General features: G+C 40.6%; 1 protein-coding gene across 1 annotated transcript in view; it reads left to right on the forward strand.

The window, feature by feature from the left end:
- ITGBL1 (integrin subunit beta like 1) overlaps positions 1–16,654 on the forward strand; it is a 206,434-nt gene that overhangs the window by 167,045 nt on the left and 22,735 nt on the right. Inside the window, exon 8 of the mRNA XM_005668526.4 lies at positions 10,260–10,376. Coding sequence (XP_005668583.2) covers positions 10,260–10,376 — 117 coding nt within the window. The remainder of the gene's footprint in view (positions 1–10,259; positions 10,377–16,654) is intronic.

The raw sequence follows: 16,654 nt of genomic DNA on the forward strand, positions 1-16,654 counted from the left end.
CTGAACATGGTATTAAAAGATGTTTTCCAAAACATGTAAAATGTGTGGCTAAGTGTATACATAATTATTTATACTTTTTTTTAATTTAACTGCATAGATAAATTATGTTTATAATTTTATTTATATATTTTAAAACTTGAAAATATTTTTATTTTGAATTACTTTGACCTTAGAAGACTTAAGAATAGTATAGACTTGGGAGTTCCCGTTGTGGCGCAGTGGTTAACAAATCCAACTAGGAACCATGAGGTTGTGGGTTCGATCCCTGGCCTCACTCAGTGGGTTGGGGACCTGGTGTTGCCGTGAGCTGTGGTGTAGGTCTCAGGCCTGGCTCAGATCCCGCATCGCTATGGCTGTGGCATAGGCTGGCGGCTACAGCTCTGATTCGACCCCTAGCCTGGGAACCTCTATATGCCGTGGGTGCAGCCCTGGAAAAGACAAAAAGACAAAAAAAAATAATAAGAAGAAGAATAGTACGGACTTTTTCTTATGTGAACCATTTTGAGGATCAGTTGCTCACAAAGGTTATGATAGCATAAAATTTAATGGTACATATACATATATGTTTTCATGTATGTAAATTCTTATATATATGTATGTATATAGATATACTGTGTTCTAATGTTCTATAATTGGGGGAAATCAATATTGGAGAACAATCATAAAAGTTAGTTATCAGTAGAAAATATTGTTTTATAATATATTTTTTCCTAATTTTAAAAGATTAGCTTTTGATAAAAATGTATTTATTTATTTTTTAAGTTGAGAAAGGGCATATTTTTATGATAATTTATTTACAATGTTCTGTCAATTTCTGCTGTGCAGCAAAGTGACCCAGTCGTGTGTGTGTGTGTGTATATATATATGTGTGTGTGTGTATATACATCCTTTTTCTGACATTAATTGTTAAGTGGATTTCATTGCTCAATTCATAAAATAAATTTTCCAATTATTGCTGGGAAGAAAGTCCACACTCATTTCAAATTAATTTAATTAGCACTCCTGAATGTGTATTAAGGAAGTCGTATATTCAGTCACACCTTTGAAATTTTTTAAAGTGACAAAACCAAGCAGCAATTCAAAAGTGACCAGGGCCTGATTCCACATTATCCCTTGTTGCCCAAATATAGTTTATCTTCAAGAATCTTCTTTAGAATCCTTTCTTGGTTCTTTCCACCACAGGGCTCTCTTTCATTCGTCAGTAGCATTTGTGGCCAGTGTCTGTCCTTTGGCATTTATCCATAGATTGTTTCATGCTAAATTATAGTTGCATGATATTTATTTATGACCTTAGTGGAATCATTAATTCAATACCAACCATAGGCCTGAATGTGATATGATTTTTGTTTTCAGAATCTGAAAACCTTTTTTCTGAAGCAAGGTACTTCCACTGTCCGATCGGTGGGTTTACCATCTAGGAAGACGGAGATTCTTATTCTGATTTAGATTGGTTTGTTCAAGATGGACCACATTGATGAATTAAATCAAATCAAATTAAATTAAATTAAATTCCACCTTTCCGACCTCAGCCATTCTCTGATTTTTTTTAACCTTGGGTCTGTTGCTTAGTTTCTGAGTTATATTGGTAAATGCGTGTGATATTGCTCCCTAATTCATGAAATTTCTGTTTGAAATAAATGAATCTTGAGTCATTTTCATTCATGGTTTTAGAAAGTAATCTTAAGGTTGAAATAAGGAGATATTCTTATTTCAAGGTCTGATAGAGTCCTCTGTGATGTTCTGATGGATACCTTGGAACCTTTAGAGAAAAGCAAAGCCTGCTGCTCTCTTATCCCAGTGTCAATTTTAGACACTTAAGGGCAAACAACAGAAAATTATATCTGTACAACATTTGCTTAAATGTCCTATTTCCTCACCAAGGTTTGTGATGGATAACTTTAATCCTCGCTTACTAAGAAAACACAAACAGAAGGATGGACATTTATCTATGTTTCAAAAAGTCACAAGCGACTCTCCCGGAGCTAGAAAATGTAATGTCAGTGTGGCTTGAATTATGAGACGTCTCACTCCTCCTCTGGAAATGGAAGGTGAAAGGTACCTCTTCACTTTCAAATGTCTGATGGAAGATTACTTTATTCTCACACACACAAAAAATATTTGTACTTAGATGAAATGGTACAGAATATTATAGTGCTCAAGTGTTTAATTCCTTCTCATAGAAATTTCAAGGGAACTTAGGATGCATTTGGCAGGAGCTTTTTCTAGTGCAATCAGGTTGCTATGGTAAACTATTATTTTAGGCAAAGGAGGACTGTGTGAGTAAAGTGCTAATCTCTTTTCTGTTTTATGCGAGCCTCTAATTACTCTCCAACTATTGAACATGTACTGCAAGTGTGGTTTTTACCGTTTTAAAAAGTGGAAGAAAATGAAGTTTAGAGAGTGTGCCTGCTGTTACCAGGATGGCAGGTGCATTTGATGATATGGGCTCTTCTTAAATAATCTCATGCTGGATCAGGAAATACAGGTTTTTAGAGAAATAGAATGAGAAAGGAATGGAATGGATTTTGTATGAGTTATTGAAATGTAAGCCTCTCAATATGTTTTTTATTATAATATATATAATATAATCTGTTATTTATTGAGCACTTACTATGTGTCAGTTCCTGTCCTATGTGCTTGGTATGCATGATAACACTTAGTCTGTACAATATGTCCAATTTGATCAATATTAGTATTATTATTCCCATCCTGCAACAGTGTTTAACTTAATATCCCAAAGAATAACATTTCACAATAGATGTGCCAGGCAATGACAGCTATCAACATGCTTAAGGAATAAGAGATAACCTTTCCAACCCCTTGCTCACCTGTGACCTTGAGAGACAACCAGTGGATCCCTTGTCTTATCTTGTGCAAGTCACATGTTATCTCCTCTCAGAGATACGTTTTCCTCATCTGTACAGTGTGGGGCTAGTTGGACTTTATTATCCTTTATGATTTTTCCATCTTTAACTGTCTCTGATTTTGTAAAATTGTTAAATGATTATTTCTAACACAGCTGTGCATCCAATAAGAATGAAAGCTAGTGAAATTACTGAAGTTTTGATCTTTCAGTTTCTAAACTGTAAATGAGACAATCTACCTTTTATAAAGGTACTCCTTTATTTCATCTTATAATTTAGTGGTATAATGTTTCCTTATCTGTAGAATGAAAGTCCTATTTTCTCCTACTTTAGTATTAAAATAATAGTATTTTGTTTGTATAAACCTTGCAGCATCTTGTGCACAGAATCCAAAAAGTCATAAGTGAAGGATGATTTCTGGTTTCACACCTGTGGTTAGAAAAGATGTTTGGTATGGTTTCACTTGTCTTAAATTTATTGAAACTTGTTTTGTGGCCTAACATGTGATCTACTCTAGTTCCATGTGTACTAGAAAAATTTGTGTATCCTGCTGTTTGAGGTGGAATCTTCTGTATATATCTATTAAGTGCCCTGGTATAACGTATCCTTTAAGTCCACTGTTTCCTTATTAATTTTCTGTCTGGATGATATAGGTGCTGTTGTAAGTGGGGTTTTATAGTCCCCAACTCTTATTGTATTACTGTCAATTAATCCCTTAATATCTATTAATACGAAAACCAATTACTGATACCCACCAACTCCTCCATACACAGAAAAAGATCCCTGACCCCAGGCATGCACCCTAAAATTAGTCAATAAATCTCCTTCTTGTATGACCCAAGCACTTTTCAAACCACTGCCTCTCTCCTGAGATGTGGTGTGAGTGAGTTTGCAGGCACCCTCGAGGAGCAGATTCTTGGTTTCTTACAGCCCTCCACCTCTTGGTATAAGCCTCACGGGTATCCAAACCAGACATGATGGGGGCTTATCTTTGTGGTACTGGTCTGCCCAGCCGGGGAGCCTAGTCTGGAGTTCAAAGCCCTCACTCTTCAGGGAGGAACTCTGAAGCTCTACTGTCCCACCCACCTGTGGTCCCAGCTGGACTGTATCTCCATCCCTCCTCCTAATCTCAATGTGTATTTTTCTTTTTATCTTTACTTGGGAAACATCTTTTTTGTTGGTGTCCACGTTGTTCTCAGAGATAGTTTTTGTAAATGTAGTTATAACTTGGGTATGTCCATGGGAGGAGGCAAGCCCAGGATCTTCCTCCTCCACCATCTTTTCCCAAACCTTCCTAGCTGTCTCTACATTATATTTGGAAGATTCAAGTGTGATATGGCAAGTGGTGGTGCTTCCTTCATTTTAATTGTTATGCAGTGTTCCACTGACGTGTTTAACTGACATTTATCTATTCTATTATTTTTGAAAATTTAGGACATTTCTCCTTTGAGACTGTTAGAAATTGTGTTACTATGATTATTCTGGAACATCTCCTGGTACAAATGTGTACACTTTCCTCCAGGGATTATAACTAAGAATTGAGTTGTTGTTTCACAGATCATGCATTTTGACTTTACTAGATAATGCTGAACAGTCTTCCAAAATATTCTACCAATTTATACTTCTGCCAGCTATAAAAAATATGCCTTATATTTCCAAACCATTGCCAAAATGGTTGTTGTTGTTATGAACTTCTAGATATCAGCTCTTAAATGTTTTTTAATCTTATTGGTTTGGAATAGGATACCATTATGTTTTAGTTTGCATTTCCCATATGATTAAGAGTGAAACATCTTTTCACATGTTTACTGACTATATGAATTTTCCATTAAAATAATAATTTTTGACCTTTCAGTTTCATATTCATAACAAATTTTTATTATGAAAAGCATTGGTAATGTTGCTGAAAACATTAATATTTAGGAATATTCTCTGGAGTTCCTGTCATGGTGCAGCAGAAACGAATCCAACTAGGAACCATGAGGTTGTGGGTTCTATCCCTGGCCTCTCTCAGTGGGTTAAGGATCCGGCATTGCCGTGAGCTGTGGTGTAGGTCACAGACGCGGCTTGGATCTGGCGTTGCTGTGGCTCTGGCGTAGGCCAGCGGCTATAGCTCTGATTAGACCCCTAGCCTGGGAACCTCCATATGCTGCAGTTGCAGCCCTAAAAAAGACAAAAGACAAAAAAAAAAAAAAAAGAAAAAGAAAAAAGAAAGAAACATTGTCCAATATTTTTATTTGGAGATAATACTTAGTGAAATGAAATAAGCTATATGGAATTGCCGAAATAATAGATTTACATATCTTTTATTTAGCATTTTATTTCTATGTATAATTAAGTGCTTCACACAAAATAGATTCTTAATCAGTATTTGTTAAATTTCATATAAGAAGTATTTTGGAGTATATGCATCATGTGAAATTTTAATCTAGTGCTTCTGGAAAAGTGTATTCTAAGGCAGACATATATACATCTTTGGAAGAAGATGTTTAGCTGTCTTTATGACTGTAAGTTTCAATTTAAATTTTAGATGTTTAAATTAAGTGAATGTTATTTAAAATGAGTAGTTGTGCATAGAGCTATAAACTGCTTTTTTGGTCAGTGTTCTGACTTAGAGTTTCTCTGTACTGTATAGAAGTGTCAGATCTGAAATGTTTTAGTAAAATCTGTTTTAATCAGAACTTCTAGATATCTGCCTTATTTCATTACTCTTCCTTGCTAGGGTATAATAGCCTTAAAATATAATTCATACCGCTCATCCCTTATAAAATTATATCATTGGAGTAATTTTTTTGTCTGTCCTTAAGGATTATTTGTTAGCATTTAACAGGAGTAGGCAGACTCAGTGTAGAGTAAATTTCAGTTACATTTCGGTGGATGATATCAATGATGTTGACTAAATTAATTTCTTTTCAGAGTTATTTCTATTCTTTTCACTTGTTCCTGGGTGGTCTTTTTAAAAATTACTTGGTTTATTTGGATTGAATATATCTTTCTTTAGATTTTCCTCTCAATTTGTTATGTAATATAACACTTTCTAGTTGTAGACATGCAAACTTCCATTATCCTTCATTCCTACTTATGAGAATTTAATTTGATAATCATGTGAGAAGCCACAGTTACATCTCCATAACACTAAACTAATTATTGAAATAATAAAATCATTTAGTAAATAAAGGAAAGAGATGAGACTCAGTTTCTTATTTTAAAAAAAAGACAATAGGAGTTCACCTCGTGACGCAGTGGAAACGAATCCAACTAGGAACCACGAGGTTGCAGGTTCGATCCCTGGCCTTGCTCATTGGGTTAAGGATCTGGCGTTGCCGTGAGCTGTCATGTAGGCCGAAGACGTGGCTCAGATCTGGCATTGTGGTGGCTCTGGCATAAGCTGGCAGCTGTAGCTCCGATTAGACCCCTAGCCTGGGAACAGCCATATGCCACAGGTGTGGCCCTAAAAAGACAAAAAAAGGGCAAAAATAAAAATTAAAAAATTTAAAAAGACAATAAATCTTTATGTCAGTGTTTCCTGCTACCTCAGTGGAGAACTTCGTTGGCTGCCAATAGGATACAAATCAGCCTGGACCTTAAAGAGTCTGCTACTTAAGATAATGTTCAGGCGTGTATTTATCTAGTATTAAAGTTTGCATTCAGTGATCTACTAATGGTGTGAGCAAAGTACCGTGGGATCAGAGGGAGGGAGCGATTCTGCCAGCTGACCAAGCAGGGATAGCAAGGAAGTTGTTTTTTAGGGGCCCACCTGTGGGATATGGAGATTCCCAGGCTTGGGGTCCAATCAGAGCTGCAGCTGCCAGCCTCCACCACAATTACAGCAACAGCAATGCTGGATCTGAGCTGCATCTGCCACCTACACCGAAGCTTGTGGCAATGCTGGATCCTTAACCCACTGATCGAGGCCAGGGATTGAACCCGCATCCCCATGGGTACTAGTTGGTGAGTTTTTAACCCACTGAGCCACAACAGGAACTCCCAAGGAAGGTTTTAAAGAGGAGATTAGATTTGAACTGGCCGTTGGATACTAGGTTGAGTTTTAGAGAGAAAGCGGTAGAGTGCATAGCAGGTGAACTGTAGATATTTAAACACATATGCCAACGGTTGGGTCATCCTTTTCAAAGAAACCAATAATACCTTTTCAGGAAACTTTCTGTATGCCTCAGACTGTTAATAAAATGATCACATAAATACATATGTCTTCAAAATTAAAAATTGATGTTGTCTTGGTAACTCAGGAATGAGGTGGTTGATGTTTCCCGCATTAGTCCACCATTAGTCTAGTTAACCATACCCAGACACACTGCTGATGGTCCTACAGTTTGCCTTTCTCCCCACTGGGATTTTTTTTTTTTTTCTTTTTAGGGCTGCACCTGCGGCATATGGAGATTCCCAGGTGAGGGGTCGAATCAGAGCTACAGCTGCCAGCCTACACCACACATACAACAATGCCAGATCCGAGACACATCTGCAGCTTACACCACAGTTCACAGCAATGCTGGATCCTTAACCCACTGAGCGAGGCCAGGGATCGAACCTGCATCCTCATGGATACAAGTCAGGTTCGTTACCGCTGAGCCACAGGAAGAACTCCCACACTCCAGATTATTGTTGTCATTCACACATCTGCCTGTGAGAGGGCCAGCGTGTTGATGGACACCAGGGGATAACCGGGGCTCGGAAAATCTGTGTGCCATCACCAAGTTTGCTAATGCCTGCTTTGCTGGTCTTAGGCAAATGGTGTAGCCTCAGCATACGTGAGTTTCCTTAAATTAAATAACTTGCAGAAAGTCACGGATCCTGCTATAACATTCTACAAAAATAGAAATGTATGCTGGTACATTTTTCCAGAGAGAGATCTGGGTCTACCAGTTAGCATTCTTGCTTGCCAACAACAGAAACCAACTTCATTAACTGGGACGAAGAAGCATTGTATTAGAAGAGTTGAGGCTCAGAGTGCCAGCTTAGACAATCAGCTCATGCAGCGCCCCAGGGAAGCAAGGCACTGCCAAGAACAGGCCTCTGCTGCCACCGCTTGTGAACCCCAGCCTCTGTGAGCCGAGCCCCACTGGCCTGGACACTCACTGCTGGGCTGTTGTACTGGCTGCTCTGCCAGACCCTGTGCCCTGCTTTCCCCCTCAGGAATGCCAGCCCTGGCCGAGAGTGTCTGGTGTGTCAGTGCTCGGTCTGCCAGTCCAGGGGAAGAGGGGACATCACTGGGGGAAGACAGGGCCTCTGTCTCCTGCTGAACTTGGCACGGCCTCCGAGGAGAAAGAGAGCCAGGTTGCGGGGCGGCCAGAACAGCACGATCTGGTGCCATCTCTTTCACCACATTCTCAAGGGGATTGTGACCCTGGCACTTGTGCCAGAGAAGATTATGAATCACTGCATTAGATTATCTTTAATTACAGCTCTGAAAGTATATGCTTCTAAATACTAATTTATCCTTCTTCCATCATATCCCAGCTCCGACTTTCTTTTAACGAGATACCAATGCAGCAACAGAATGACTAACAACATTGCAGGGTCAGCCCTGAAGTATCTTATGATCATTTCAGTGGGTGTGTAATTATGATGGTTGGGATAATGACAGAGGGGAACAGATGTCTCAGATACTCAACTGAATTTCTGGCAAACCAGGACCAATTCCTAGGAAAAAGAAATGTACTTTCTCATACAGCCTTCTGGCGCAACATTATGAGTATATTAAGATACAGTGTGGCTTAATGTTTAGATGCCCAAACGTTAATGGGAATGAATATAAATCTTGAATCTGTTTCTGAAGAGCTGGTTCACCAGGGAAAGCAACTTGTCCTGAATATTCTCCATTTCCTATTTAGTAAAATGATATAGCAATAATGCTGGTCCGTGTGTGGCATTATGAAAACAAAATGATGGAACTGAAGAAATTATAGGGTTTGAGGCATAGTTATAGCTCAAGAAATAATGACAAGAGTCAGAATGATAATAGTTAGGAAACCCCATAACTGTGATCCAGACTCACTCCAAAAAAACAAATGTTTAAATCGAGAATGACATATATTTAGGACAGGTGCTCTGACACATGTCCCAGGTAAAAATGAGGTCTCTGAACTCAAAAATTGACACCAGGAGCTCCCGTCGTGGTGCAGTGGTTAATGAATCTGAACAGGAACCGTGAGGTTGCGGGTTCGCTCCCTGGCCTGGCTCGGTGGGTTAAGGATCTGGTGTTGCAGACAGTGTAGGTTGCAGACGCAGCTTGGATCTGGTGTTGCTGTGGCTGTGGTGTAGGCTCTGACTCGATGCCTAGCCTGGGAACCTCCATAGGCTGTGGGTGTGGCCCTAGAAAAGACAAAAGGGACAAAAAAAAAAAATTGACACGGAATCATGACTAAAATATCAGATTGAAATGTACCCATGAACATTTTTTTCTGATGTGACAGACCCGAACTAAACACATTTTTTACATGACCACCTTATGCCAAATGATGTCAAAATATATAAACTTGATTCAGTTACGTTAAATGTTCTCATTATAAGTCGAATGTGGACCACTCAGGGTTTAATAATTGAATTAGTCTTCAGAAATGAAAGTGGGAAGTACTCCTGTTCATTGCAGCACTATTCACAATAGCCAGGACATGGAAACAACCCAAATGTCCATCAACAGATGATTGGATTCAGAAGATGTGGTATATATACACAATGGAATACTACTCAGCCATAAAAAAGAATGACATCATGCCATTTGCAGCAACATGGATGGAGCTAGAGAATCTCATCCTGAGTGAAATGAGTCAGAAAGACAAAGACAAATACCATATGATATCACTTATAACTGGAATCTAATATCCAGCACAAATGAACATCTCCTCAGAAAAGAAAATCATGGACTTGGAAAATAGACTTGTGGCTGCCTGATGGGAGAGGGAGGGAGTGGGAGGGATCAGGAGCTTGGGCTTATCAGACACAACTTGGAATAGATTTACAAGGAGATCCTGCTGAGTAGCATTGAGAACTATGTCTAGATACTCATATTGCAGCAGAACAAAGGGTGGGGGGAAAAATGTATACATGTAAGGATAACTTGATCCCCTTGCTGTACAGTGGGAAAAAAATAAATTATAATAAATAAATAAATAAATAAAGTCTCCACCAACATGAAAAAAAAAAAAAAAGGTGGAAAGTAGAAGACATGAATGACACTTCAGCCCCTTCCTGACCTTGGCATTTGGCCTTGACCTTCAGCTTCCCTTAGGGCAGTACAGAAAGGTCTTTGCTGAGCGATTATCAGACACAGACTAGAACTGGTCCAGGAGATCTGGGTGCTACGGGATGCTTGTTTCTTTTAAAAGCCTTCCTGATTCCGTGAGCCCCCTAACGAGTGTGCTCTTTCTGTGTTTGCAGGTAAATGTGAATGTGGCAGGTGCACTTGCTATCCTCCTGGCGACAGCAGGGTCTACGGCAAGACGTGCGAGTGTGACAATCGCCGCTGTGAAGACTTGGATGGCGTGGTCTGTGGAGGTGAGCGGTTCTCGCTGCCTTCTGCTCCCGGAAGGCAGCCTGCCTTTCTTAGTTTATTTCTCCTTTTTTTTTTTTAATTTTTTTTTTTTTTAAAAAGAAGAGAAACCAAAAGCAGTATATGATTAGAACTAAAAGCAATACACAGTTAGGTCTGTAATGACCTTTGGATTCTTGATTTAAAGTCCATGTACATGTATGGGAAAGAATACGCTATGCTATCGGGTCAAAGATGGTTAAGAGCAAACCACATCCTCTGAAGACAGTGAAAGGGTTTGCTGCAACTGAACAGTTTAAATTGACTTTTATTACTCTACTGGTAAAAACTCTCGGGGAAGCCAGTATTGCCAGAGCCTTCAAAAAAAACGCAGTAAGGCTACACGCCAAGTTTAATTACACTCCCAAGAGATCGATGCTACGTTTCCATGGTGGCTCTGAGACCCAAACACGAGCTTACAGGAAGTGATAAATGGTGCAAAGAAAGAATGAGGCCGACAGAGGGCCGTCACAAAGGTGACATGGCAGAAATGAGAGTCCCGGGTGAGAATGCTGCCAGGGCCCAGGGGAGGGAATGGGGTCGCCAGGCTTCTTCCACTTCAGTCTTGCAAGACTGGGTGTTGTAGAGGGACTGCCTGCCGATTCCGACGCCTTCCCGGTTTCTAGGACAACAGAGAGGAACTGGACGTGGCATCCATAAGAGAATATAATGCTCTCTTTAAAAGAATCCCCATAGTGCAATCGGGCACTGATATTGGGAAAGAAGCCCCCAGATATCCATACACCTGAGGGGAGGCTGCCACGCCATCCGTCTGTGTCCTCTTTCGGACATCCGCGTGTCTCTGTCTGGCTAATCTCTCTCTAACCAGCTGCCAGCCATTTGGAATTTGACCAAAAATATTTTCTTCCCTCCTTTCTCTGTGAGCCAAGGGAAAATGCCCTTTTTAATAACTGTGTGTGGGGGGGGGGGCGCTTTCTCTCTCGCAGTTCCCATCCCAGCCATCCTCAGAGATTGTGCCTGCTTTTCTCGTTTCCCAAGTGGAAAAAAAGGGTGAGAATCAGGCGTTAATGCCCCATCTCTGAAAAGTGGCAGACCCGGGGTTGGAGCTGTGACCGTCAGTTCAGACTTCTTTCTAAACCACAGCATTTCCCAGAGTGACATCCAACAGTTTTGACTTTATGTCAATATTATTTTTATTTGAGATTCTCCCTTCACTCATAGTAGTTATCAGAAATGTCTAAATGGATAACGTCCTTTTTATTGTTGTAAGTATGTGATATTGTACAAGCTAGTTGTATCTTCATACCCATTAAATTATAAATTCCCCTTCTCCCATTGAATCTCTCTTTCTCTCCAACCTGGGGGAGGAAATCAAAGATGAAAGCAAATCTTTATATCTACTTGTTAGACAGGATCAAATATTTCCTAGGCAAGTAAGAAATCATCTTATGAAGTGCTATTTTTTAGACTAGTTCTTAAATCTGCCTGTCTACACTCTGGGTTTGCCCATCACCCAGAGTTATCTGTGCTCCAGGGGGAACTGACTACCACTAGCCAAACTAATCAAAGCCCAATGTACAAACCAGAACAGCAGTTATTTGATGTGCATTAAGAAATGTAACGGAGTTCCCATTGTGGCTCAATGGAAACGAATCTGACTAGTATCCATGAGGACTCAGGTTTAATCCCCGGCTTTACTCAATGGGTTAAGGATCCGGCGTTGCCATGAGCTGTGGTGTAGGTTGCAGACTTGGCTCAGATCTGGCACTGCTGTGGCTGTGGTGTAGGCCAGTGACAGTGACTCTGATTCAACCCCTAGCCTGGGAAACTCCATATGCTGTGGGTATGGCCTAAAAAAAAGAAAGAGAGAGAGAGAGAAAAGAAATGTCACTCAGAGACTGGAATTCTCTATAGAGAAACTCTGTGAGAAGCAAGCATCTGAAATAATTATTTGGATGCAAGTAATTTATTGGAAAGGGGAAGGAGTTTCTGGTAGCAGAGTGAGGAAGTGTGGCCTGAAGGGGAAGCAGCTGGTTAAAATTGGGCCGTCAATCCAGTTACTGCTGTGGTCAACTGAAACTTCATCCAAGTACAGGGGATGAAACTCTAGGAGGCCAAGTAAAACACGCAATTCCTGTATCATCAGTCATTGGTTGAGGATTGCTTCCAGGAGGTGTTAACTTCCTGGCCACATCCAGCATCCCTCACAGGCACATGGTCAGAGCAGGCGTCTGTGACCGGGGAGAACTTCAGGGCAGAGAAGTCCAGGTGGTGCCAGGTGGAAGTCACCAAGACATTAAGGATGATGTTGCCTGGGTACCACTGCACCTGTGGAAGGACCACGGCTCTCATGCCAGTCATCTGTCTTCTCTGGACATTCTTTAACACCTTCTAGATTGTTGCCAACCATCCGATCCAGCCTTTCTGGTTGGATACAGGATGTAGCACAACAGATCAGAAAGAGCTGCAGACGCGCCAGTATACCTTATCCTCCTGGCATAGCTGTGGCTCTGATTTGGAAAATCCTTGCTCACACATGTAGAGATTAATTCTCAGCTGGTTGATCTTACCAAATATTGATGATATCAGAACATAATTATCAGAGGATGACTGTGTTTTCAGGTTTGCGGGAACTTTGCTGCTGCTCCTGTGTGTCTGCCAGCAGTGGACAGATAGTAAGCAGATAAGTGTAGCATCTTTGATTCGTGTAATTGAATGGTTTCTCTTTGTGCTTTTTTGTTAAATAGTAGTACATGAGCTCTAAGAAATCACCTGTGCATTTGATTTCATAGCTTAAATTGTATTAAAAGGAACTTATTGACCAAAGATACAGAAACACTTTTCAGGAATGTAAAGGAAATGCATTTGGGGAATTTTCCTTGATAAATATTTTATGTTGTTGTTTTTAAATTTCACTTTGATATTTAAATAATATCCGTGAGAGATTTGGGGTTAGGACAATACCAGTATTTTAAAAGATTGTCTGTAGGTAGCAATGCTTTGCTTCACTTACCATCTCCTGCTTCATTGAGCTCCTTAAGCCAAGCAGCCCAGGTGACAGCCTTAAATTCTTCACTAGGGCCTCTGCACACATCTGTACACATGCCAGCAAGTGGTTTGGGGCATTCCTTGTCATTCACTTGTGAACGTTTGATAGCCGGTCCTCTTGCTTGCAGGTGCATAGTGCCAGGAGGAAGAGGAAGAATAGGTCCCCATCAGCGACCAGCTCAGGTGTATCTTAAGTGACATCTGGTTAGGAAACCTGTGCATAATTTACAATCCACAGTGACGCTTCCTTTGTAGTCCTCAACAAAATTCAATCTAGTCTTGGCACTTGTGGTGGTTATGGTCTATAACGGCGCTGTGAATACGGAGTTAGTGAATACTGACGCTGCTCTGAGGGAAATATGGGGCTAGCTGGGTTCCCGCCTCTGTTGGCAGCATGTTCATCAACTGATCAGTGCATCACCTTGTTTTATGTGTGTTTCTGTGCAAAAACACCTGTGTCATATGTAGTTGATTCGTTGACATTGAACTCATGGCCAACAGCCTTGTAACTCATATCTGAACAAGGATTATGAAGCTCACAGATTTTCTCCATAAGGCACATCACAGCCTTTTTTGCACATAGGAACACTGGGTAGCACCTCAGCTCTGTACGTGGAAGCATCTAAAACATTGAAATCGCCAAGAGAAAGGACAAAAATGTGAAAAACATGGCACCACACATACTAGGAAAAGGAGACTTGTATACAGTGTAATAGCTGGACCAGGAAGGCAGAGCCTGACCTTCTTTGACCTTGGCTGGAAATGCGAACTTCAGGCAACGCCTTTTTTTCCCATTTGTCCTCTGTTGTCAAATGACCTGGAAAGCTTTGCAAGTATTGATTTTGGGGGTACAAGTGAATTTTAGTGAGTAGGCAAGTTCTCAAATGTGGACTCTTCAAATAATGAGGGTCCAGTGTATTTAGTGTTCTCACTGGAAGCATCATCTCCCACATGAGTTTTGCACTTGGCTGCCAGTTATGATTTAAGACAGTTAATCAAGGTACTATGATTTTAATTCCTCTGTTTTCTAAGCATGGGTTCAGGGAAGGAATTATTTCAGCCTTGGCTATTATAGTCTTGAATTTCATTTATGTACCAGCTCTTCTCTGGAAAGAAATGACAAGAGACATGCCATTAATGAACCAATTTGAACGTGTAGTAATTTCAGTATTAAAGTATATAACGTACTATCCCAGTTGATAAGGAGCTCACAAGTTCCTTTCACAAATATTGATGTAAGTGCATTTCACTATTTAGAAATATAAATGGCAATAAAGAACGGTAGTTAAGACTGTAGACATGAGGCTTTCTTGGTTCCAGCCTTGGCTTCATCGCTTATTCCCAATATTACCCGAGGCAATTGATATAACCCCCATTTCTCATCTATAAAAGATGATTATATAATATACCTCTCTTGTAGGGTTATTCTGGGATTAAATGAGTTAATTCATATAAAGTACTTAGCACGCATGTCATAGGTGCATGTTAAATATTACCGTTGGTGTTATCTATATGTGGAGGGAATGGCAGACATAACCACTCAGCTGGAGTTTTAGGCTGTGGATTACAGTAAACTCAATGGAACATAGGCCAGAGCTCCATGTTTGCTTGTTAATTTCTTTCATGATAGCAGTTTATTCAGAACTGTGACTGTCTGGTCTACAGTTTTGGATGGCATGGATGAATTCATCCCATCTGGATTTTTTATTAGTTTTTGTTTTGGGTTTTTTTTTTTTTCTTTTTTAGAGCCACACTTGTGGTATATGGAAGTTCCCAGGCTAAGGGTCAAATTGGAACCGCAGCTACCAGCCTACGTCACAGCCATGCAGGAGCACTGGATCTGAGCTACCTCTGTGACCTGCACCACAGCTCGTGGCAACACTGGATCGTTAACCCACTGAGTGAGGCCAGAGATCGATCCCGCATCCTCATGGATACTAGTATACTAGTCGGTTCGTAACCTGCTGAGCCACAGCAGGAACTCCCTTTTTTTTCTTTTCTTTTCCTTTTTTTTTTTTGTATAAAGCAGCCTTGGTCCTCACACTTGTCACTGAGTTACCAAATTTAAGTGACCATCATGCATCTCAGAAGGATTTTTAGTGGCTCTTACTCAACAGGGCACCTTCTGTAGGGAAGCTGCTCGTAGATTTGCAAGCATGAAGGAGCACCGGTAAGAGGACACTGGCCATGAGGGCTCAAGCCGCAACATACGTTGCCAAAATTTCTGTATTTCTCAGTCTGTCTAAAAACATCCATTATCGGAGTCCCTTTGTGGCTCAGTGGGTTGCAAACCTGAATGGTATCCATGAGGATTTGGGTTCAACCCTTGGCCTTGCTCAGTGGGTTAAGGATCTCGCATTGTTGTGAGCTGTGGTGCAGGTGGCAGATCCGGCTCAGATCCTGTGTTGCCGTGGCTGTGGTGTAGGCCAGCAGCTGCAGCTCCGATTTGAGCCCCAGCGTCAGAACTTCCATATGCTGTGGGTGTGGCCCTGAAAAGCAAAAAAAAAAAAAAAAAAAAAAAAAAGAAAGAAAGAAAAAAGTAAGTAAATAAATAATAAAATAAAATAAAAGTATCCATTATCATAAGAACATTTCTTCTTATTTCATAATAGCCTATCATGTCTATAACACATAATGATAATTAAATCAACAAGTTCTTGTTGCATACTTAGTCCACGTGAAGGCCTGCACTGCCCCTCAGACGCAGGTGTGCCCTTAAATATTTTTGATCTTCCTGATGCCTTTACCTCTGACCTGCAAGCTTGCAATTCTCCTGGGTCTACCGTCAACCCATGGAAACTTGCTCTGTCTCCCACCCTTCCACATGCCTGACTCCCTGGGGTTGTTCATAATTCCTGGTTGTCCAAATCTGGGTGCTGTTGAGTGCTCATTCCACGTGACCCCTTTTAGCATAGAGTTGTGCCTACTCTGAAACCCTCTTATAAGTACCGCGTGCTAACCGATTGCGCCGCTGGAGCTACTCTGCAACCCTCTTGATGTGGTCTTCTGCCTGGGTCTCAGAAACACCTTCCCCCCATTTCTTTTCTCATTTCTCTTATCACCACTTGGTCGTTTTGCTTATGCATCTTTCAGAGCTTACCAATAAATCTTAGCCGTTCTGCAGAAATGGCCTTTGAGTGTGTTTTCTGCTTACTGTTTGCTGTCCTCACATAATCTCAGCTCTTCCTCTTTTATCTTGAGGTCAGTGTCTGTCAAGGTGATTTCTTAGCATCAT

This window comes from Sus scrofa, chromosome 11 (genome assembly GCF_054392235.1).
Source record: "Sus scrofa isolate SSC_HxYL_T2T_F1_AM1 chromosome 11, Sscrofa_HxYL_maternal_Yorkshire_Landrace_v2.0, whole genome shotgun sequence".
Classification (NCBI taxonomy): Eukaryota; Metazoa; Chordata; class Mammalia; order Artiodactyla; family Suidae; genus Sus; species Sus scrofa.